General features: G+C 45.3%; 1 protein-coding gene across 1 annotated transcript in view; it reads right to left on the bottom strand.

Moving 5' to 3' along the window:
• The window catches only part of TMEM255B (transmembrane protein 255B), a 670,912-nt gene that overhangs the window by 165,583 nt on the left and 483,708 nt on the right, over positions 1-21,621 (bottom strand). The window contains exon 5 of the mRNA XM_085620508.1: positions 4,683-4,763. Coding sequence (XP_085476634.1) covers positions 4,683-4,763 — 81 coding nt within the window. The remainder of the gene's footprint in view (positions 1-4,682; positions 4,764-21,621) is intronic.

Genomic DNA, 21,621 nt, shown 5'->3' with positions numbered 1-21,621 from the left:
AGCACACTGTCAAATGACGTGCAAAAAGTGGTACGCAAGCATTGGCGGATTCTCAATTTGAACAATGAAAAAATCCCTCCTCCACTCTTCTCATTCAAGAGAGGAACGAACCTCAGGGACAATTTGGTACACACACGACCAAAAGCAAAGAGGAATCCTATCACATCAACACTCTGGAACCTCCCACCTGTTCAAGGCCACTACCCTTGTGGTTCCTGTTCAGTTTGTCCACAGACTGAACCCACTAAATCGGTTGACATTGGTACCTCAAAACCTTGGATTCTCAACAAACATACTAACTGTAATTCAGAGAAAGTCATCTATCTGATTACATGTCCTTGCTCACTTAAATATGTAGGGATGACCACCCGTAAAATTAAAGTGAGAATAAGTGAACACAAGAGTACTATTAGACGGAAAAAACAAGCGACTAGAATGACTAACCATTTCCTTACACTAAATCACAAACCGGAAGACATAAGGTGGTTAGTCCTTGAACAACCATTCATCCCACCACACATAACAGACATCACTAATTTTCTATTCCACAAGGAACAGAAATGGGTCTTCAGACTTCAAAGTGATTGCAACGGGCTGAGTGATGATATTCCTTGGGCCTCACTCTAAGAGCAGACACCATTTAGTACCCCTCAGATGAACTGTACTAAGATATAGGGATGCTCAATATACTATAGGCATTTCTCGCCCCGTTCAGGTGTGGTCTCGCTAAGATTGATGGCGATTTGATTCTTCCTGTCTAGCACAAGCTATTAACACCATGTTATCTGGTGTTTCCTAGTTTTGAATAGTTGCTCTGGTTTAGTATGAGACACGGGCTTAATATGTACCTGTTGGCCCGGTGCATTGCTTTTACGCAAATACTACCGATTTAAAATAAACAAACATCCATTTACTCCCATTTAATATGAGAGGATGAGTGTAGAAGTGGTCCCATCGACTGTCGTTCATTAGAACCATCGGTTCTAATACTACAATTCCCAGGCTCACGAACGGAACGCGATGACGTTTCATCAGCGTCCGAACGACGGCCGCGTTTCTCCCTGGTCGCCGTGACAACGAAGATCGGCTTTCACTATTTCTGCAGAGCTCGTACACATCGCAGGCTGCCTCCCCTACGAGCTCAGCACTGACAAGAGGTACCGACGGATAGGTGAGCTGGCATTTTCCTACCGTCAGAAATATTTTAGCGTCTTCTCCGACGCTATTGAGCAAAAGACTTGATGCAACGCGACACGCATTAGACTAATTAGACTAGTTGGCCCCCCACTGAGGCCGATCCCGAAGTCTTTACAAACATTACCGAGATCTAGTACTTTTTTGAGACCATTGTTGTGGTAGTCGGGTGACGTTCAGTGAGATCTGGCGCATCTCGACATTACGCGGCTGGGCTATAGCGTTTTAATTTCAACCAACCACTAGGTTTTAACACTGTCGAACCCTCTGATTTTCTCTACAGAGCGGGGCCTCCTTAAACCTGAGCAGTAGCCAGGTGAGGTGAGGCACACACCCATCACGTATAGGGTAAGTGCCTTTAAGTCGTCTAATTCGATTTAAGCTCACAGACTTATCATAGTCTTATTACATCTAAGAGTATTCGGTATATCGGACATTGTTCTGGATGCTATTTGTTAACCTTACACTATGTGAAGGGTTGTTTTGCTATGTTGTGTTCTTTTTCTTTCTCTTTTTCTCCATTTATGCAGGTCAGTGAATGTAAACTACCTCCTACGGAGTTTCTTGGCCCCCCATTAGGGTCCAGGTTGTATAAACCACTTCATTAATTTGCACAGTTTTTTTCGCAGTAGCTTCTAGGTCCTGACGAAAGCTTGGATGATTTACATCCGTTAGCAGAAACATGTAGACCGTTTTTCAACAGTTATTATATTTTGTAACTGTTAGAGCACTGTTTTTAGACTTTGTCAACAAGGTAGCTACCCAATAAAGTTTTTTAGTGCCTTGCTAGACATATTTTAACCAGCACTTATACACCATCACCTCACACCAGCACTGCGACCATCACACCCAATCATCATCTAACAAAACTACCACTTACCAGTTTGGGACATAGAAGAGACCAATATCTACGACTTGTCAAGTAGAAGATGGTTCTCTAAATGAGTCCCCAATTCCCAGATGATGAAGCAAACCACTTCGGGTGGATGATGGGAATTTTACACTCATGCGTACACGCACACATGTACACATGAACTCACAGCATTAGCATTTCCCTTACGATTGTGTCAAGGTTTTCACACAGGCGAGACTCATAGTTGCTTATGTTGATATAGTTCGTCGACCTGGGGATTACAACTATTTGAGTCTTTAAACTTTATCCCTTGGACCCCCACTCATCTCTGAGATATCTTTAATATAGAATATTACAAAATGCCAATAAAAATACTTTAAAAAAATAAATAAATAAAGGGAGGCAGATCTCCATTAGACATATTTCTCTACTTCAGATTGTAGTATACGTTGCAGGCTCATTACACACAATTTCCAGATAAGCCAACAGCGCTGTCTGCACTGGGACTGATCATAATAGCCTCAGTGTCTCTGCACGGGCTAGTGACCAGCCTCTATAACTTAATTTCACAAGTACGAGGTGTACTTGAAAGGAAAGTAAGAGCCAAATGGAAGACAGATGTAGGGATCGATTTAACGGATGCCACATGGCAATATTGCTGCATGCAGACGACGTGAATTTTACTTAATAGCAAACTTCCACTACTGCTTTTCATAGGGCTTCATTACACTCCAATGAGTTTGAATGCAATAGTTTTGGATGTGAACCCCTGCTGTTTTAGATGCAGATTTCCGACGACAAACTTCCTTCACTTAGCATGGGAATGTCCTCACATAGTGCTCTTCTGGTCAGAGGTCTCTGAGAGCCTTCAAGGGAGTGGCCTGAAGAATAAAATCCCCCCCCCCCCACTTTGACCCTTATATAGTAATAAATACATGAGTAATGTGAGCAACCCCAACCCTTCTTTTGAAGTGTCATGGAAATTGTACCCCTGGTGAAATTTGCAAAACATTATGCAAAATGATGACTATTGTAGCATGATTTTAACGGAATATGGCCAAAAACTACACATTTACCTGTATTGACCTATTTCTCTCCTTCATCCTTCCCATCTTCTTTCTTTTTATCCTTCTTTCTTTCCATCATATTTTTTTACTTTCATGTGTATTTCTTAATATCTTTCCATCTTTCTTTCCTTCTGTCCATTCTTCTCTCATTCCATTAGTTGTTTTAAGGTTTCTATCCTTCTTTCTATCCGTTTATTGCTATGTTGGTCCTATCTTTTTTTAATACTGTCTTTGCATCTTTTCTTGTTGTATTCCTTCAATACATTAATTCTTTCTTTCTCTGCTTTCCTTCAATCGCCCATCTTTTCATCTCACATTTCTTCTTTTTTAATTCATTATATTTTTCTGCTTTCCTTCTTGTTTAATATTTTTACTCTTTTATTTGCTTCATCTTTCTTTTTTCTTTCCACCCTTCATTCTTCTCTTACAACTTTTTCCCCTATTTCCTGTGTTCATTTGTACCCTATTTTCTTCATGCTTTCTTTTTTTCCCTTCATTATTTGCATTTTACTCACTTTCCTTTTGAGCTGTCTCACTCCATTGGCCTCTAACCTTGTATTTCTAATTGTAATAGTTTGTCATTCTCTCTGTGACCAATATAGGCTGCTGTTAGGTTTTTTTTGGTCCCCACCCCACAGCTGTGTTATCACAGTTTATTCTTGGGCAATTTATTAGTTTTAAGTTTTAACTTGCAATGACCTGCGAGTCAAAGTTAAATGTTAAGAAGAGCCATAAAACAATCATGACCGTCTCTAGTAGCAACCCTGCTTAAGCTGGCATAGCGGGTGGTTCTCTATACTCTTGAGCTCCATGCTATAACAGGTCTCAGCTTCAATTCACTCTCCTGGTGGCACACATGGGGTATGATACAAAGATGCTGAAGTTGGTAAGACAAAAAAAGAACATACACAAAATTCTGAAAGGAAACAAAACGGATGTATGACGTTACAACGCATACTTTTACAACGCATGCACTTACAACGCAATTTTTACATCGCAACATCCACTACAACGCATACCATTACAACGCATACTGTTACATTGCATTTAAGGTAAGTATTGGATAGTATAGGGGTAAAAATTACTATTCTAACTCCAGGGGGTGCAACAGTAGGGTAAGTGTTGGATAGTGTAGGGGTTAAAAATTACTATTCTAACTCCAATGGTATGCATTGTAATGGTATGCGTTGTAATGCCTGTGTTGTAGTGACATGCGATGTAGTGTCATGCGTTGTAATGGTATGCGTTGTAGTGTCATACGTTGTAATGGATGTTCCGTTGTAATACCTGCGTTGTAAGTGTAGTGCGTTGTAATAGTTGCGTTGTAAAGGTTGTTTCCCAAACAAAACACTTCACAGGGCCACAATTTTGTCCATTCTGATTGAGTCATTTCCTGTCATTGTGCGGTGCTGCTGCACAAGCATCAACCCTGCTTCTGGCGCCACAGTTAACAATTAATACTTGAAAGGTTTGCCCCAAGCAAGGTGATATTATTGAAAACTAGAACAAATTCTGCCTGTATCAACAAGAAAAACCAGTACAGCTGATTATTTAATATTTGAAATTACCTCAGTCTGGTAGTTATCATATACGAATCCTGTTGCACTTGAATACAATTGACATCTTCCTGTGTACAAAGGCCTGGGTTCCTAAAAGAAAGAAAAAATGCAGAAATAGGATTACTATTAGAAGAAAATATTAAATAAATTGACAACAATTATTATTCACTGTGAGGAAGGAGACTTATAGAGCCATTTAGAGTTTGGCCGAGTGGGGTCATTTGTATATCACTGGAGTTGCCACCATGCCAAACACGTGGTTCACCTGCTTCATTTCCAGGTAAGCGAAGCTCAGGGTTTACACCAGCTGGCTCCACCAGTGTAAACCCTTCATGCTGCTACAGGTGGGCCACTAAACCCTAACTGACACTAGAGTTCCCTACAAGTCCTAATGGCCCCGGGCAAGGAAATCTGTCAATGGCCAGCAGAATATGAAGGAGTATCAGGGCCATTGATTTTTATCCACTGTAGGCTTAGTGATCTCTACCAGACAGAAAGTGATCGATGCATTGGGCTATAAGTGCTCCACCAGGGGAATGGACGCTAACGCCAGTGCCACCACTAATCGCGCAGACAGCAGGGCCACCAACAAGGGTCTACATGACCCTCCTAAAGCCACTATGAAATGTTAATGCACCTTTTCAAAATTACGTTGGTATCAGCTCAGCATACATATCCCTTTTTCTGAAAGACAATACATTTTATTAAGAGAGAACTTTCTTTTATCACCCAAGTGACGCCAATATCTTTCTTTTTGTTACCCAAGTGCACTTTCTTTTTATTACCCAATGGTTCCAAAGGATGATAAAGTACTCACTGTGTGCTTTACCACATTGACAGAACAATTTTGTTCGATATGTAATTAAGACTACACTGTGAGCTTTAAGTTAATGAGGCCTTTTTATTTAACAACAATATCCCTGATCCAAACAATCTTCACCAAATGTTTTGGAATACAAAATTCAGTCAAGGAAAAGTGGACATTCCCTGCCCCTCGATTACCTATGGCAGTGAGGCAATGCGGGGAAGAGACGCTAAGGATCTGGACAATATACTGGTCAAAGCATACAGAACCATGTTCTGCCTCCCACCCTACACTTCACCAACACAAATAAGGCTGGAGTTTGGTCTTTTGCAACAAGTCTTGGCCAGGCACAGATCGCACATCATCTGCTGGCACAAAATCAGAGGCACCACTACTAACACGCGAAATCATCTGTTGTGGCATGACATCCAGCATAGGGAGGTCTCCCAAGCAAGAAGCTACCTTCAGCAAGCCCTGGAATCTACCAGACCCAAGTGACTTTGGGACACGCAACTCGGCTATCTAACCTTTAAAAAAACGAGTCTGGAAAAGCATAAAACAAATTTCCTTGTTGGAGGACAAGGCAAGCTTCTCAAATAGATCTCATGCCTGGATGACCTTGAACTCCTACAAATCACTTGCCCCACAAACATTCTTTAACCAGGGATTCCCCAAAGCTATAAAAATGAACTTTCTAAGACATAGACTGGGGATCTTTCTGTGTGCTCAGCATCTTCCACCATGCCTGAGGTTATCAGCTCAAGACACGGGCAGGCTGTGTAACACTAAGCAAGGAGATGTTCTACAACTAATATGTTCATGCAAGGAACTGCATCAAGAACGACAACAGTTCCTAAAAGAACCCTTTAAGCAGAAAAGCACCTGCACCAGGAGTCAAGCAGTGCTGGCCTGTCTAAACTCAGAGAATACACAATTGAACTACAGATTGGTAAAATTCCTGATGCTGGCCGAACAAAAAACGCCCAAAATTCCCAAAATTTGAAACATTAAACATAAAGATTTGTTGCTGTATGATGTCCTGTAGATGGGAAGAGGTCTTTGCTTAGAACACACCAAGGACGGTCCATCTGCACTTTAGCGGAAAAACTCGCAACAAGTCCAGATAATTTGATCGACATACACGATATGACATTGACCCAACGACTTTGGGGCAAACCTGGCTGGAGAAGAAAAAATAAATTGACGGCACTGCACTTTGCACTGTGAATTAATGACATTCACAAATGTTTTTTCCTTTTTTTTAAACTCAAATTTTTAAACTGTACAGTATTTTTCTACCTTGGGTTTTAAATGTTTTACTTGAAGATATTCTCCTATAACATAGTGCTCAGAAAGGTGATAATGGTGATGAAATCATACTGAATATTTGTCTATATTTCTTCTTTTTAAATGTTAATATTGCAATGGTTTTTGTTAAATATGCAAAATAAAGAAACTTAACTTAACAGTCAAGGAAAAGTGGACATTTTTCCAAAGTTCTTGAGAGCTGATTAATAAATGTAAGATTTAGGGGTGTTGTTTGTGACAAAATAATGTAAGAGTTTATTTTTCATTGTGTAGTTCATTCACCAGGGTTATGCGTGTTGATCTCTCCCTGTTTCCCACACTTTCTTCCACCCTTTAGCAGGAAGATTTAAATGAAGGGGCTTGATTGGTATCACCATTCAACAATAAAAAGATTTGGCGATAACAGAGCAAGGAGAACTTGAACAACATAAATAAGGGAGGGATTATATGGTCTAGGATTGAAACTGTTTGACTTTATATCTATTTGTGGTTTGTACATTACAAAAATGAAAGACAAATACATTATTTTACAAGTTATTTTGGGTGAGAGGTGTTAATTATATAACTTTGTTATGAACTCCCTTGCACCCAAAAAAATACAACCCTTTATCAGAATTCTGAGGAAACCAGTTTATCTTGTTAAAAACCTAGGTCATACCCCATTGGATATTAACAGGGCCTATGCAGCCTCTGTACTCCTACGCCTCCTCCTGTAAAATATAAAGGGTCCTATTCACAAAGGGGAGTGTATATCTGCGTGTGTAGATTTACTCACCGTCTGTCTCTCCTCCCACTGCTTTTATCTGCTGCCACTGCTTTCTTCCCTGAACAGTGTCCACTTCTCCCTTAAGGACCCACCTCTCCAGTCCGTGTCCTCCTTTATAGTCAGTGCACACCCTCTCCATGACTGTCTACCTCTTTCATCACTGACTATTGTCCCAGCGATGCCCACTCACCGTCAGTGTTCATTTTTCCAGTCACTGCCCACCCCCACCAACACGCTACACCTTTCCCATGATTGTCCATGTTTTCTGTCAATATTCACTTGAGCCTAAGTCCTCCTGTCACTGTGCATCTCCACCTCTCCCATCACATCCTCTCTATTCTCAGGCCTCTCCATCATCATTTCACTTTCTATCTCCTGCTACTCATTATTCATCTATCGTGCCTCTGCCCCCTCATCCGCTAATGCCCCACTCATACTGCTGCCCACCACTCCTATCACTCCCTCTTCCCTATTTCAGGTCCCTCTCCAATCACTTCCCTCCAGCTGGTGTTTCTAAAAGGTTGGTAGTGCTGGGGCAGGGATGGATTAGGATGTGGCAGACTCTTAAATAGCACCATATCAGATTTCCAGAGGATGGATTACACTGCCTTAACCCTTAAGAGTGCTTGTTTTGAATTAAATAAACTTACTTTGCCTTATATTTTTGCTGCGTTTCTATGACTCCTCTGCGCTCCATGTTCCATCCCTCCTCAATACTGTGCCTCACTTCAGCTCTTGAAAGCAGCCTCCAGAGAGCAAGAGAGATGTCTTCCCAGAACAAGCACAAATGCTCTTAATTGGAAGCTTTAAACCAGCTTAACCCATTACCTTTTGTGAAACTTTTTTTTACAGGCAGTTGTGCTTGTCCCAAATTCACCTAATTAAATAAATAATAGCAGCAGTAATCGTAGTAGTAACAGAAGTACTACGAGTTGGCGTAGTGGTAATAATATGCCCCTAGCCAGGTTCTGAGGAAATGCTTATATTTCACTTGTTGAAAGGGGGACTGGATTTCATTGCTCTCTAAGTACTCTGATGTCTGTTTGCTTGGGGCTATCTTTGCGTTAGTGATTGAGTATTTCCACAATCCTAATCTTGGAGTCTCTCTACATAGAAAACACTAAACAGAGGAGGGAGCTAAAAAGAGATCTCTCCTAAAGAAATACAGAGTTCACCATATAATACACAGAGAAGAAATCTCTTAAACTAACCTTCTCCATACCGTCGCAGAAAAAATTCTGTCACAATTCCATTAGGCCATGAAACCCGCCCCCAAAACAAGTTGTATATGCTAACGAGTTACATTTTTCTACGCCCAGAGCAGGTGGTCCATCACACTTCTAATGCAATGCTGACGTTTGACTAAACCCTTTAGTATTCTGGCTTTTGATTAGAATGTGGTGGGTGGTTCAGTTTTGCAACAATATTTCTTGGCTACAAAGATAGTTTTTTTGATGCTGAGAGTTTGTCCCAATATGCACATCTATGAACTGGTGCAAAATGTCATATTTGCACCGGTTAGCCCGTGCAAACGTTGTTCTTGAATCTGTCAGTTGGTGGGATTGTTGGTCTAAAACCTCATTGAAACCAGTGAAATCTATGTATTTCAAAACAGCTGGCACAGATTTGTACCTGCTGCGGTGCAATTCACATAATCCGGCCACTGGCACGTAATGGGTTAACCATGGATGACATTAATTCATAGACTAAACCAGTGTTATCCAATGGAAAGCTACTACGGATCCTAATGCTGAAAAATAAATGGTTCCCCTATCCCACTGGTTGGGTAGTAAAAAAACTGGAGTGCAACAGGCACTGTACATCCCTGGGCTTCGGCACCACTGCACTTGCTGCACGAATGATAGTTATGCCCCTGCACCCCTGTATCTCTTCACTCGCCTACACCCATGCATAGTTTCCTGCATAACTACAGCACTCCCTCTCTTCCTTTTTCTCTGTATCACACTACCTTTTACCTTTCACGTTTCACTCTGCCCACTCCCTGACTTCTTTCACCCCCCTCGTCATTCTCCACTGATAGTTACATTCCGTAAGGTTCCATCTCTCATTCTTTCCCGCATCTCTCTTGCCCCTTTTATCTCTGTCCGCAGTATCTCTTCAATTCCCCTCCTCTTCCTTCTTCTTTCCGTATCTCTACATCCTTGTTTGTATGTTCCCACTTTAACTTTCTCTTGCTTTCTCAGTATCTCACTGCTTTCCACATTTCACATTCTCTCATTTCCATCTGTATCCCTCCACTTTCCCCTCACCCTCTCCATTCTCCACTGTTTACATTATGCACTATACCTAGACCATTCACATCTTTCTTCTCTCCTCCATTACTTTAGTCGCTTTTTACTCAGATTCCTTCTTTCTCTTATCATCACTCTTTCTTACGTTCTCTCATTCTCCTATATCTCTGCATTTTGTTGTTTTACAGAATTCACTCTCCCTTACTCTTCCCTGTCTCTTTAAGCTCTCTATAGTAACACGCTACACAAATGAAAGGTAAGTAAGCTCCCTTATCGTGTGCTCCGCATCCTCCAAGTAACTCATGTCTCTGTCATTACTAACATTATATATAACATCTAAATTCCACATTCTACCGATGTCTTTGCTTCCATTACATCACCTGTACACATCTGCTCCCTTTTACCCTTTCAAACACAAATAAAAACTTTCCTTCTTATAAACACAAGATTGAAATAGTATAATCATTACATTAATACATATCAAATAGTGAAATTCACTATATAGTGTGTGGAGAAAAAACAGGTTAGCAAATCTATCTTACTTAGTTAATCGCTTAATTAATCCTTTTGGTCTTCTAGAAAACTTGTCAGTGGAAAGCATAAGAATGGAATTGAAATCAATTGTACTATCTACTTGTCCCAGGTCTTTTTCCTCACTCCTTGACTGGTTCTCCACTTGTCCACCCGATGCATTACTTTGTTATTCTCATTGTTGTCCTCAACACTCTCTGGGTGCTATGGAGTTATGATATATTCTAATAAAATGTATGTCTTAATATTTTGTTTCTCTGCTATTTCTACTCTGCTCTGTTCAGAACACACAGCATCTCTCTTTAAATTCCACACCTTACCATCTTCTAATCTGACAGCATTAGTTAACACTTGTTTAATGCATTTGGATTCAAAGTAAGAACTCCCTTGGGAACCATGTCTGGTTTCTTAGGGGCATATCAGCACGGAACGGCGATGAATAACGCAAAGCGCGCTTAGCGCTTTGTTATTCATCTCCGTCTATCTCTGGAATTTATCGCCCTGGTAGCGTGTTATCAATAACGCATTGCTCCAGGGCGATAAAAATTCCAGAGATAGCGGGGGAAATCGTCGTTTTGCAGGGAACATCGCAGGTTTTCCAGCGATGTTCTCTACAAAAGGGCGATAACCTTGCTGATATGACCCTGTGGTCGTAGCAGCATAATCCACCCCCTATGTTAGGGATGGGTAAGTCAGGATTTTAGCAGACGGTAGTTTTTGGAGAAAACAGAAGTTTTCTTCAAAAACGAACGTCTGCTAAAATGCTTGGGCAGCCTTGCAAATATCGCGATGTGCACATCAGCGATATTTGCAAGGCTGTACTGCCCAATAACGCCCACTTTGCATCTCATTAGAGATGCAAAGGGAGGCGTCGGGAAAAAGGGTGCTAACATATGATTATGCATTTTAGCCCCCTCTTGTAAATAGGGCGCTAGTTTTATCTCCGCTTTTTTGGATATTAAAGCCCAAAAAGTGGAGATTAAGCCCTTGTTAATATGCCCCTTAATTTTTACCCACTCTCCAACCTGTAACTTTCTAGGTTTGACCCTATGTTTCCAGTCAGAGTATCTTTTGTATTCTTCTCATTTGTTTACTATTTTTTCTCTGACTGTTTGCGAAGACCAGGTCACATAAACAATTTGGGTAATACTAGTTAACTGTTAAAATTTGATGAAAATATATGAGTTTTGGTGTGTGAATCACCGTACACTGTTCGCTTGTCACCGGGTGACATCTACTTAAATGTTGATATAATTATTAGTTATGCTTTATGGGGTACGAATCATCGAGTGTTCTCCGCACAGATTGATCAAGGTGAGCGGACCACTGCTCGGAACACTGTTACTGAGTGTTGTCTTGTCTGCTAGTCAATGGATGCGAACACGCACACCAAACAGTTTCTGCTTGTTTGCAAGATTGTTGCGTGCTCCCGGGGTATCACCCTACGACAAGGGTGTGAATAAATATAAACTGACAGCGGGGCTTGGCTCAGAGACAGCCCCCGTCTTGTCTGCTAGCTCATGTCGCTCCCACAATCTCCAATATGGTGGCTTTTGATGCTGTTCTAATAACAACGTGAAACAGGCACCACTCCTCCTGCTTCAGCAGCTGTCACACACAGACACTCGGGTGGTAGGTTGCACGCACCTCGGTTTCTGCCTCAGCACGAGTCAGTGCAGATGCTCGCAAGGAGGATGGCCTGCCGGTGCGAATGGCCACCACGGCACCAAAATCTCCTCCGAGCTTACCGCCTTCAAAGTGCCTCAATTGTACTGGGATGCTTGATGAGTGGACACCTCCAGATCTACTCTGAGGCACTTCCAGATCTCATACCAGACTCAGAAATGCCAGAAATGCATGTGCAAAATGAGAATGTGCAGTGTTCTGCTAAGCACAGAGGCCTCTCACTCACAGGGAAGTTGCCAGATGTAGAGAGCCACTCGGCCTCTACCATACAATGTAGTACACTGTACATGCATCCCCCAAACCTCGAGGCGGGCTCGCCTTGGGGATATAAATAAAGTCACGGAAGACCGCTCGGGGTCTTTCCGGTTAAGTAGTATACCGTGTGCCTGTGGTCCTTGCGGCGAGTGCTCCCTGCACGTGTGGCCTTCACCAGGTCACCACACTGGCGATGAGGCCGGAAGTCCCGCTGCGTGCCCTCGGCAATCTGCCGCTGTTGCCGCGGCATCAGCGGAGCCCACCCGCGACGCTCCACATTGCCGGAGATCCTCCGGCGCCCGGCTGCGCTTCCCGGCGGAGGCGCCCCTGCTGACCTGTTTCCCCGAGCCTGCCCGCGTGTCTTCCCCCGCCGGAGACACGCTCCAGAGGCAGGGCGCGGCCTCACCGGCATCCCTCAGAGAGCGCGTGCGCGCTGTGATGACTTCGCCAGCCGCCGCTGCGTGAGCCCAGCGCCCTCACCTGCAGAATCCTGCCTCGCCCCACGTGGCTGCCTGGAGCGCCCGCTGGTGCCAAAGAGAGCGGGGGCATTGCGTCCCAGCGCACGGAAGGGAGTTCCGGACCGGCAGCCAAGACGCCTCAGCGTGTATGTGCTGCTCCCGCATCTAACAAGCATTGGCTACAGCAATCCAACAAGCATTGGCTAAAGCAAGATACCCATTGGCCACGGCGGGATCAATTTGTTTGCTGGTTGTCACCGGCGGTGATGTGAGTGTGCCACCTTCTCCCTGCCTGCCGCCAGGAGCCGACTGCTTCGGGGATTCGGGACAGCCCACATCGGAGTGAGTACGCTGAGTGCGCGCACCAGGCCGTCTGTCGCTGCTCACATGCACGTGCGCCACGTGCTCTCCCAGCCCCGCCGTCCCAAACGGGTGTAGCACTTGGCACACCAGAGTGTCCCGCCACCAAGCATGAGCACCCCACCACAAGCTGGCGCCAACGACCCGCTGGCCCGCCTGCGGCCCAAGGAGGAGGGGGAAGGGCAAACGAGCCGCGACCAAATCACACGACGGTCAACCCACTGCCGCCTTTCAGCGAAATGGCAGATCCAGCCACCGCGGCCCCCGATGGCGAGCGTGGGTAGGCCAGCTCAACAACTATTTCACGGGGACCCGTGAAACGGACGGCACGGTGAAGCGCTCCCTGCTAATCTTCTATTGGGTCCAGAGATTTATGATCTATTCGAGACTCTCCCAAACACAGGAAACACGGATGATTACAATGCGGCAGTTGCGGCTCTCAATCAATATTTTGACCCGCAACTCAACCCGGACTTTGAGAAATTCAAATTTCGACGCTCCTTACAATTAGAGGATGAATCAGTCGACATGTTTCATGCGCGTCTGAGGAGGCTTGCGGCCACATGCGGATTCGCCGACCAGAGAGAGGAGATCAGAAGCCAGATCATACTGGGTTGCAAATCAACACTGCTCAGGAAGCTCATACTGCGTCAGCCTGGCATCACGCTGGACCAGATTCTAGTGCTAGCTAGGTCACATGAACTCTCTGACGTCAGGGCGGAGGAGATGGCCGCAGCTCTCCACAAACCACCTCCAGCGCAAAGCAGCACACGGCCCCCTCAGGTCAAGGAGGAACGCGTCGACGTGATCCGAAGGCGACCAACGTCCGCACCAGTCAGGGCAAAACCGCCACCTGGAGGACCCTGCGGAAATTGCGGAGAAGATCATCCTCCTACGGTCACGTGCAGAGCTAAGGGGCGAGAGTGTTCCAGGTGCCGAAAATTGAATCACTACGCCAAGGTGTGCCTCAGTGGTCAATCACGGTTTGCCCCAAGAAGACCGAGAGGGTTCACACAAAGAGTCCGGCAACTATCGATAGCTGACCCGGACGACTCGAAAGGGGCTGCAACGCACCACCAGAATCTCGACCTGGAAGACGAAGACAACGAGGTATACTATGTCTCCTTCGTTGGACAATCGGGAAGCCGGCGCAGGACGCCGCCCATGTGCTCAGTCAGGATATTGGGTACCGATCTCCAGGCACTCATAGACACCGGGGCGAAGGTGAACGTCATGGACTCCCAACAATTCGAAGCACTGGCGCACCGACCCTCCCTGCTACCGACCAAAGCAAGAATATACGCATATAGAAGCATCGACCCCCTTCCCTTAAGAGGTACCTTTGAGACGACGGTCATCAGCGGTCCTCTCACCACCATGGCCAGGTTCCACGTAACGGAAGGAAGGAAGGGCACCCTCATGAGCTGCCACACAGCGGAGGACTTGGGGCTTGTGTTTTTCACGAACGAAGTACATGAAGCGCACGCCGAGGACATCATGCAGGAGTTTCCCGAACTCTTCACAGGGCTAGGAAAGTTGAAGGGAAAACAGTTTCGGCTCCACATAGACCCCACGGTCAAACCAATAGCCCTACATCACCGAACGGTACCGTACAACTTGAAGCCCCAGGTTGAAGCTGAGCTGGCAAAGCTCGAAGCGCTAGACGTCATTGAGAAGGTCACTGGTCCCATACCCTGGGTGTCTCCGCTAGTGGTCGCTCCTAAGCCAAAGCAACCGGGAGCGATTCGACTGTGCGTCGATATGAGGCTACCCAACGCTGCTGTCAAGAGAGAACGCCATGTAACACCAACCATGGACGACATTGTAGCGGACCTTAATGGCGCTAAATGGTTTTCAAAACTGGACCTTAACGCGGGGTACCACCAGCTGGAGCTAGAACCAAACAGCAGGTACATTACAACCTTCGCTACACATGTGGGCCTCAGAAGATATAAGCGGTTCAGCTTTGGAGTGTCTTCGGCGGCGGAGGTATTTCAGAACGCCATTCAGGAAATGCTGTCAGGCCTGACAGGAGTAATCAATCTGAGCGATTATATCCTGGTATTCTCGTGTACACTTGAAGACCATCATGCCCAGTTGAGAGCAACACTCCAACGGCTCAGAGACCATGGCCTAACACTACACAAGGAGAAGTGCGTGTTTTACCAAGAATCCATCGACTTCTTCGGCTACACGTTCACGCGAGAAGGCCTCAAAGTAGATCCGAAGAAGGCGCTTGCCCTGCGGTCGGCCAGCATCCCCAAGTCACCCACCGAAGTGAAGATCTTCCTCGGGATGGCAACGTACTGCGGCAGGTTCATCCCGAACCTAGCTGCCCTGTCTGAACCCCTTCGCGTCCTCACACGCAGTGACCAGCCCTGGCTATGGACGGTGGAAGCCAACGCAGCGTTTGCGAAGATCAAGGCGGCGTTGCAAGACAACACTGTCATGGCATACTTCCGCCCCGGAAAGCCGACTGAACTCGTTGTAGACGCAAGCCCGGTGGGTCTTGGAGCAGTACTGTTACAAGAACACGAAGGAGGGACGTGGAAACCAGTTGCCTATGCCAGTCGTGCGCTCTCTGACACAGAGACGAGGTACGCACAAATAGAACGGGAAGCCTAGGCAAAAAATTGGGCATGCCAAAATTTCCATTTATACTTGTTTGGGCAAGATTTCAACGTGATCACAGACCACAAACCCCTAGTCCCACTGTTTGGGGGCACCACACGGCTAGCACCGCCCCGCATTGAACGATGGGCAGTACAGCTGCAGCAGTACAGTTTCACGGTGCTTTTCCGCCCAGGGGCCCACAACCCTGCGGACTACTTGTCCCGTCATCCGGAGGACCTTCCCCCGGCATGCGTCCCCACGGATATCAGATACTCCGACGCGTATGTGCAGATGATAGTACGAGATGCTTGCCCAGATGCGTTGACCCTGGAAGAAGTTGGCCAAGCCACGGACAATGACGAGACCTTGACCAAAGTCAAGAAAGCCCTGGCATCTCACGACTGGAAGAGGTTCCTGGAAGGAAACAAAGCACTCACGGAAGCACGCGCAGCAACAGCTTTGGCAAGTTCGTCATGAGCTAAGCATAGGGGAGTGTGGTGCAGTCCTGAGAGGCCACCTCCTAGTCGTCCCTAGAACATTGCAAGGCCGTTTCCTGCAACTGGCACACGAAGGCCATAAGGGCATGGCGAAAACCAAGGCACGACTCAGGAACAAAGTCTGGTTTCCAACCATGGATACAAAAGTAGAAGAGCTAGTACGGAGATGCCGAGCGTGCACGATCACAGGGGGTGACCCACCATCGGCGCCCGTCCTCACTGAAGAACCGTGTCATCACCCGTGGTCCAATGTGAGTGTGGATTTCGGCAGTTTTCCGGATGGGAGACAAATGCTAGTACTTGTGGATGCCTACACGAAGTTCCCTGTGGTGGAGATAGTGGAGTCCACATCGTTCCAACACATACGCATGGCTCTGGAAAAGACGTTCGCCATGCTAGGGAACCTCAAAGAAATCCGATCTGACAATGGGCCGCCTTTCCAAGGACAGGAATTCAGAGAATACTTGGCGAAGCGAGTGATCAAACATAGGCGGATAACTCCTCTGTGGCCACAGGCGAATGGGGACGTCGAGAGAATGATGCGCACTCTGAATAGAGCCCTGCGTATCGCCGTAGAACAAGGACAAGATGTGGAGATAGCCTTGATCAAGTTTCTCGACGCCTATCGACACACGCCCCACTGCACGACGAAGTGTGCCCCAGCACATCTCCTCTTCAAAGAAGCCCCGCGAGACGGGATACCGACAGACCCGTCCTGGAGCCCACCGGCACACGATGATGAGGCAGTGCAAGACCGAAGGGAGAAGACAAACAACAAGTCCAGCGAATATCGGAGAGCTCAAGAAAATCACCTAGTAGCGCGAGACAGGGTGGTGGTGAAAGATCGACACCCTGGATGGAAATTCCGTACACCCTTCGAACCGGAGGTGTGGACAGTGCTAGCAACAAAAGGAACTATGATCACAGCAGGAAGAGGAGACGTGAGAGTGACGAGGAATGCCTCGTATTTCAAGAAGGTTCAGGGGACACTAGCAGGAGAACAGGACAGCGAAGAAATAGGAACGGAGTGCGACGAGTCCCCTGACTGGTCGCCTGCACTGGAGAGGGGATCTCCAAGGAGAAGTGAAGGTGGACAACAGGGCAAACCACAGCAAAACGCAGCTAGTCACCAGGAAAGCCGAGCCTGTAGAGAAGAACCCGTCTTCCGGAGCCTGGAGGACAGAGGTGGCTCCAGCAGAGGAGCAGGCTCCCGTTTGCGAGGTAACCCGGCTCCGAGCCAAAGACTCAGAGACTTTATAAGCCCCTCGCCTTAAGCGGAGAGCACTGATGTTTGGCATTATCTAAAATGTTGGAGGGATGTAGAGAGCCACTCGGCCTCTACCATACAATGTAGTACACTGTACATGCATCCCCCACCCCTCGAGGCGGGCTCGCCTTGGGAATATAAATAAAGTCACGGAAGACCGCTCGGGGTCTTTCCGGTTAAGTAGTATACCGTGAGCCTGTGGTCCTTGTGGCGAGTGCTCCCCGCACGTGTGGCCTTCACCAGGTCACCACACCAACCACAGGAAGGGTTTCCTCAGCGACACTAGGAACAGCACTCAAGATTTCCTCAGCCGTACATTGGACAGATGTTCCTACTTCATGAATCGAACAGGATCACCGGGAGTGCACCGCAAACATCAGAATACACCGACCTAGCACCCGTATGTTCGTAATTAAGGCTTAGCCGTAACTCATTGCCAATTTTATTTAGTAACACGCTACGCAAATGATAGGTAAGTGAGCTCCTTTATTATGCGACCAAGTGCTCCACGTCCGCAAAGCAACTGATTTCTCTTTAACTGTTATTCTTAACATTCTAAGATCTACATTCCACATTCTACTGATGTCATTGCTTCCATTACATCACCTCCACACACTTGTTCCCCTGTTGGCCTGTTAAGTAAATGGTAACTAGTGCAGGGCAGTCTGGACCCCCTATCCCTCAAGGCCCTGGTGCCTCTGCACCTACTGATCCACACATAGCTGTGCCCCTGGTTACATAAGACACAACATGGCGTCCTTACATCTAATGTCCCTGTTGTCTTGTTCAAAAGCAACAACATTGCTTTAAGTGGAAAAACGAGACAAAGAATACACCAGGTTTGGAAAAGTGCAGATAAAAAAGTGTTTCAAAGTTATTACTGTGCAAACATATGTGGATTTTGCCATGTTGCAGTAGGTAAAGCCACGCTCTTCTGACATACCTGACATACTTCCATTCTTACAAGAACTTGATGCATTTTTAGTTCTTTAAAACCTGGAGTTAATTTGCATTCAGGAAACGTATAGAAGAAAAACACTACTTATCAGTTCCCTCATATTTATTAAGAAATGAAATGTGCGAACTATATAAATCTAACAATGCAGTCAAAACATGCACTGCTATGCAAGAACTCAGACAGGTAGATTAACACATCTCATTTATCAAACTGCAACTGGTGACCTTATGCATACCTAGCGAAAGTAGCAGGAAAGAGGACGGAATATAAAGAAGGAAAAAGCGAAGATTAAAATAATCGAAAAAGAGAGAAAGACCTACCAGGAGAGTAAGAAAGGAAGGGAGGTCAGGAGGATTAAAGGGAGGGAGCAAGGAATGGAGTAAGAAAGGGATGGATTGAGGCAATGAAGGGAAGAGGGGAGGAAAGACAGGAAGAAAGAGAGGAACGAAAGAAGGGTGGAAGCAATGAACGAGAGAATGATGCAGTGGTGCTGGAACAATTTTCAGAGTTGGGGTGCTGAAATCAATGTTATGTCACTGAAGTCATGGGAATTAAGAAAATTCCAAGCGACTCACAAAAAAATAAGTGTAGCAAATGTGTCACGCCCTTTCAGCAGGAGAGTGGTAAGGGTGCTGTATGTGGCCAGTGGTGCACTTTGAGGTGATGGTATGGTAGTGCACTGTCATTTGTAGACGGCACATTTTGCATTGAAATGGCCACTGAATTTGCATAGACATACAGTTTTACTGATAAAACACTATAGTGCATTAAGGATAATATGTGGGGATCGGATTTCAGCGGATAGGTATCATTTGCGCATCACCAAGTGAACTGTTTTTATCTGCTTTGCTTCTATTAAAATCTTTTTTCCATCACAGTTCAAAATTACTGAAAATGTGTTTCATTTGTGTTTTTTTAAGTGCTGATGTATTTTCAAATATGTGTACAGTTCATTTAAAAATATATAAATTTAGTTGTGTGTTAGAAAAAACTGATATCCTACAGCCTTCTCTTTCACTCGCTGTACCCAAGAAAGATTGCCACCTAGGCCCCTTTTACTAAATCCTCTCACTTTGTAGACAGAGAAAGAAAAGGCAACACAAGTTTTCCTGTTAAAAGTACAGGCAGCAATTTGTCCGGAGACATGGCCTGCTATTTGACCCATTCCCCTTCTGAGCTCCAGCATGCTTATTTTTAGGGTGTGTCAGCAACTCCCAGCACTCCTACTTCCAGCGCCTATGGAATGATGGAAGGAAGGCAGACAGGGAGGCTTTGGTAACCTGTGTGTGATCTCACAGGAGTGTTCTCTCATCTGCATGCATATGTGGCCCCATTCAAATGAGGAAAGACTATGCCTCTGGGCCCGCGCCATATTACAGATGCAGGCGCTGGAAGAACTGAAAGCAAGGACACATACACGTTACACCACCCTGGAGCACTTTCTGTAATACGGCCCCTGTATCCTCTTTTTCTTTTTAACCCCTTCCCTGCTCATGACGGAACCGTTCCGTCATGAGCCACGGTTGCCGTGTGCTCATGACGGAACGGTTCCGTCATGACAATCCTGTCGGCGGCCGCTCCGCCTGCGCGGCGCTGTTTCCCCGCCTGTGCGGGGCGACAACGCAAATGGGCGGAGTCATGACGGAACCGTTCCGTCATGAGCACAGCTCAACTGTGGCTCATGACGGAGCGGCTCCGTCATGAGCACAGGCCCGCCGCGCTGCCCCCCTGCCCCCCCCAGCGCTGCAGCGGAATGTCCGCAGCAGCGAAGGGGTTAAATATCTATGCGGACATCATTTCTCCTTCCCAACATCCCTTTTCGGAGGAAATAGCTCTTTTTCAGGGTATAGGCAGGTACAGGTTTGCTCCCTAGGATAAAATGGCCAGCCACAGGATGACAAAGGCATTCCCGACACCACCTGCAGCAGTCCCAGCTTCAGGTGGGCCCACTACTGTGACAACAATGCCCTCCTCCCCAGTAGCTGTAGAGGCATGCCTCCCTACCACGTGTAAAGTCAGCGTATCTCTCTATGTGGGTGAGAAGACTGCACACAACTTCGGCAAATCCAGTCGAGTGAATGCTTGGCCAGACCCACAGGCACTGTGCCCAGGCTTCAGCACTTCCCCCGAGCTGTAGATGGCATATAAAGCTTGGGGAGCACAACAATCTGCACCGTGTATTTGATGAATTTATGTGGGCCTCCAAGTGCAAGTCACAAACTAAATCAGCAAGCAGGAAAGGGGAAGCAAAATACAGAGGGCAACAGTGCAACCTTATTTTGTGGACCAGTGCCAACAAAATATGAGAGAACTGAAAAATAAAATGACACCAAAAGGGCAGTGTGAGAGCAGACAGAAAGAGTAGAAAAGCCAATTGTATGGACCCTGATCTGCCTATAAGATAACTCAAATCATGTTTTCTGCTGTCCCACTAAAAAGGAGGGGAAAAGAAGATTGCTTGATTCTGCTCTGCACTGATCTGACGGAATGATCAATCCACATGTGAACTGGAGGTCCAGGGTGTGTAAATAAGGTCCATGCAACTGCACCTAAGGAAGGAGTGTGCCGACAGATTGACTTAGGAGGGATCACTGACAGAATATCGATGGAACGAATATCGACCTACAAGAATATCGAGTACAGCATATAGATGGACTGAATATAGACATTCTGTCTCTACAAAGGTAAGTACAAAAATATCGAAAGCAAAATATCGTTGTTTAAATTATCGTTGTGTAAAATATCGCTTTATTAAAGTCTTAAAAATAATATCCAATTAATTAACTAATAAATAGCATTAATAAAAACATAGGTACAATTATTTTAAAAAGTTAAGAATGATAAATATTAAATGTAATATAAAAAAATATACATATTTAAAACAAATTATATATATATCAACTTAATAATATTAATACATAATTATTTAATGTAATTATAAAATGTTAGAAAATAACAATTATAAATACATATATATACATACACCTTAATCTAAATAAAAAAATTAAATATATATATATAATAAAATAAATATTTAAATCGTTATTTTATTGTAAATTAATAGTTTACACTACATTAACTATAACAGTAGGGAAAAAGTTGGATAGCGTAGGGGATACAATTACTATTCCCACTCCAGAGAGTGCAACAGTAGGGAAAGTGTTGGATAGCGGAGGGGAATAATTTACTATT

Source organism: Triturus cristatus, chromosome 8 (assembly GCF_964204655.1).
Source record: "Triturus cristatus chromosome 8, aTriCri1.1, whole genome shotgun sequence".
Lineage (NCBI taxonomy): Eukaryota > Metazoa > Chordata > Amphibia > Caudata > Salamandridae > Triturus > Triturus cristatus.
This window is presented reverse-complemented; position numbering and strand designations above follow the sequence as displayed.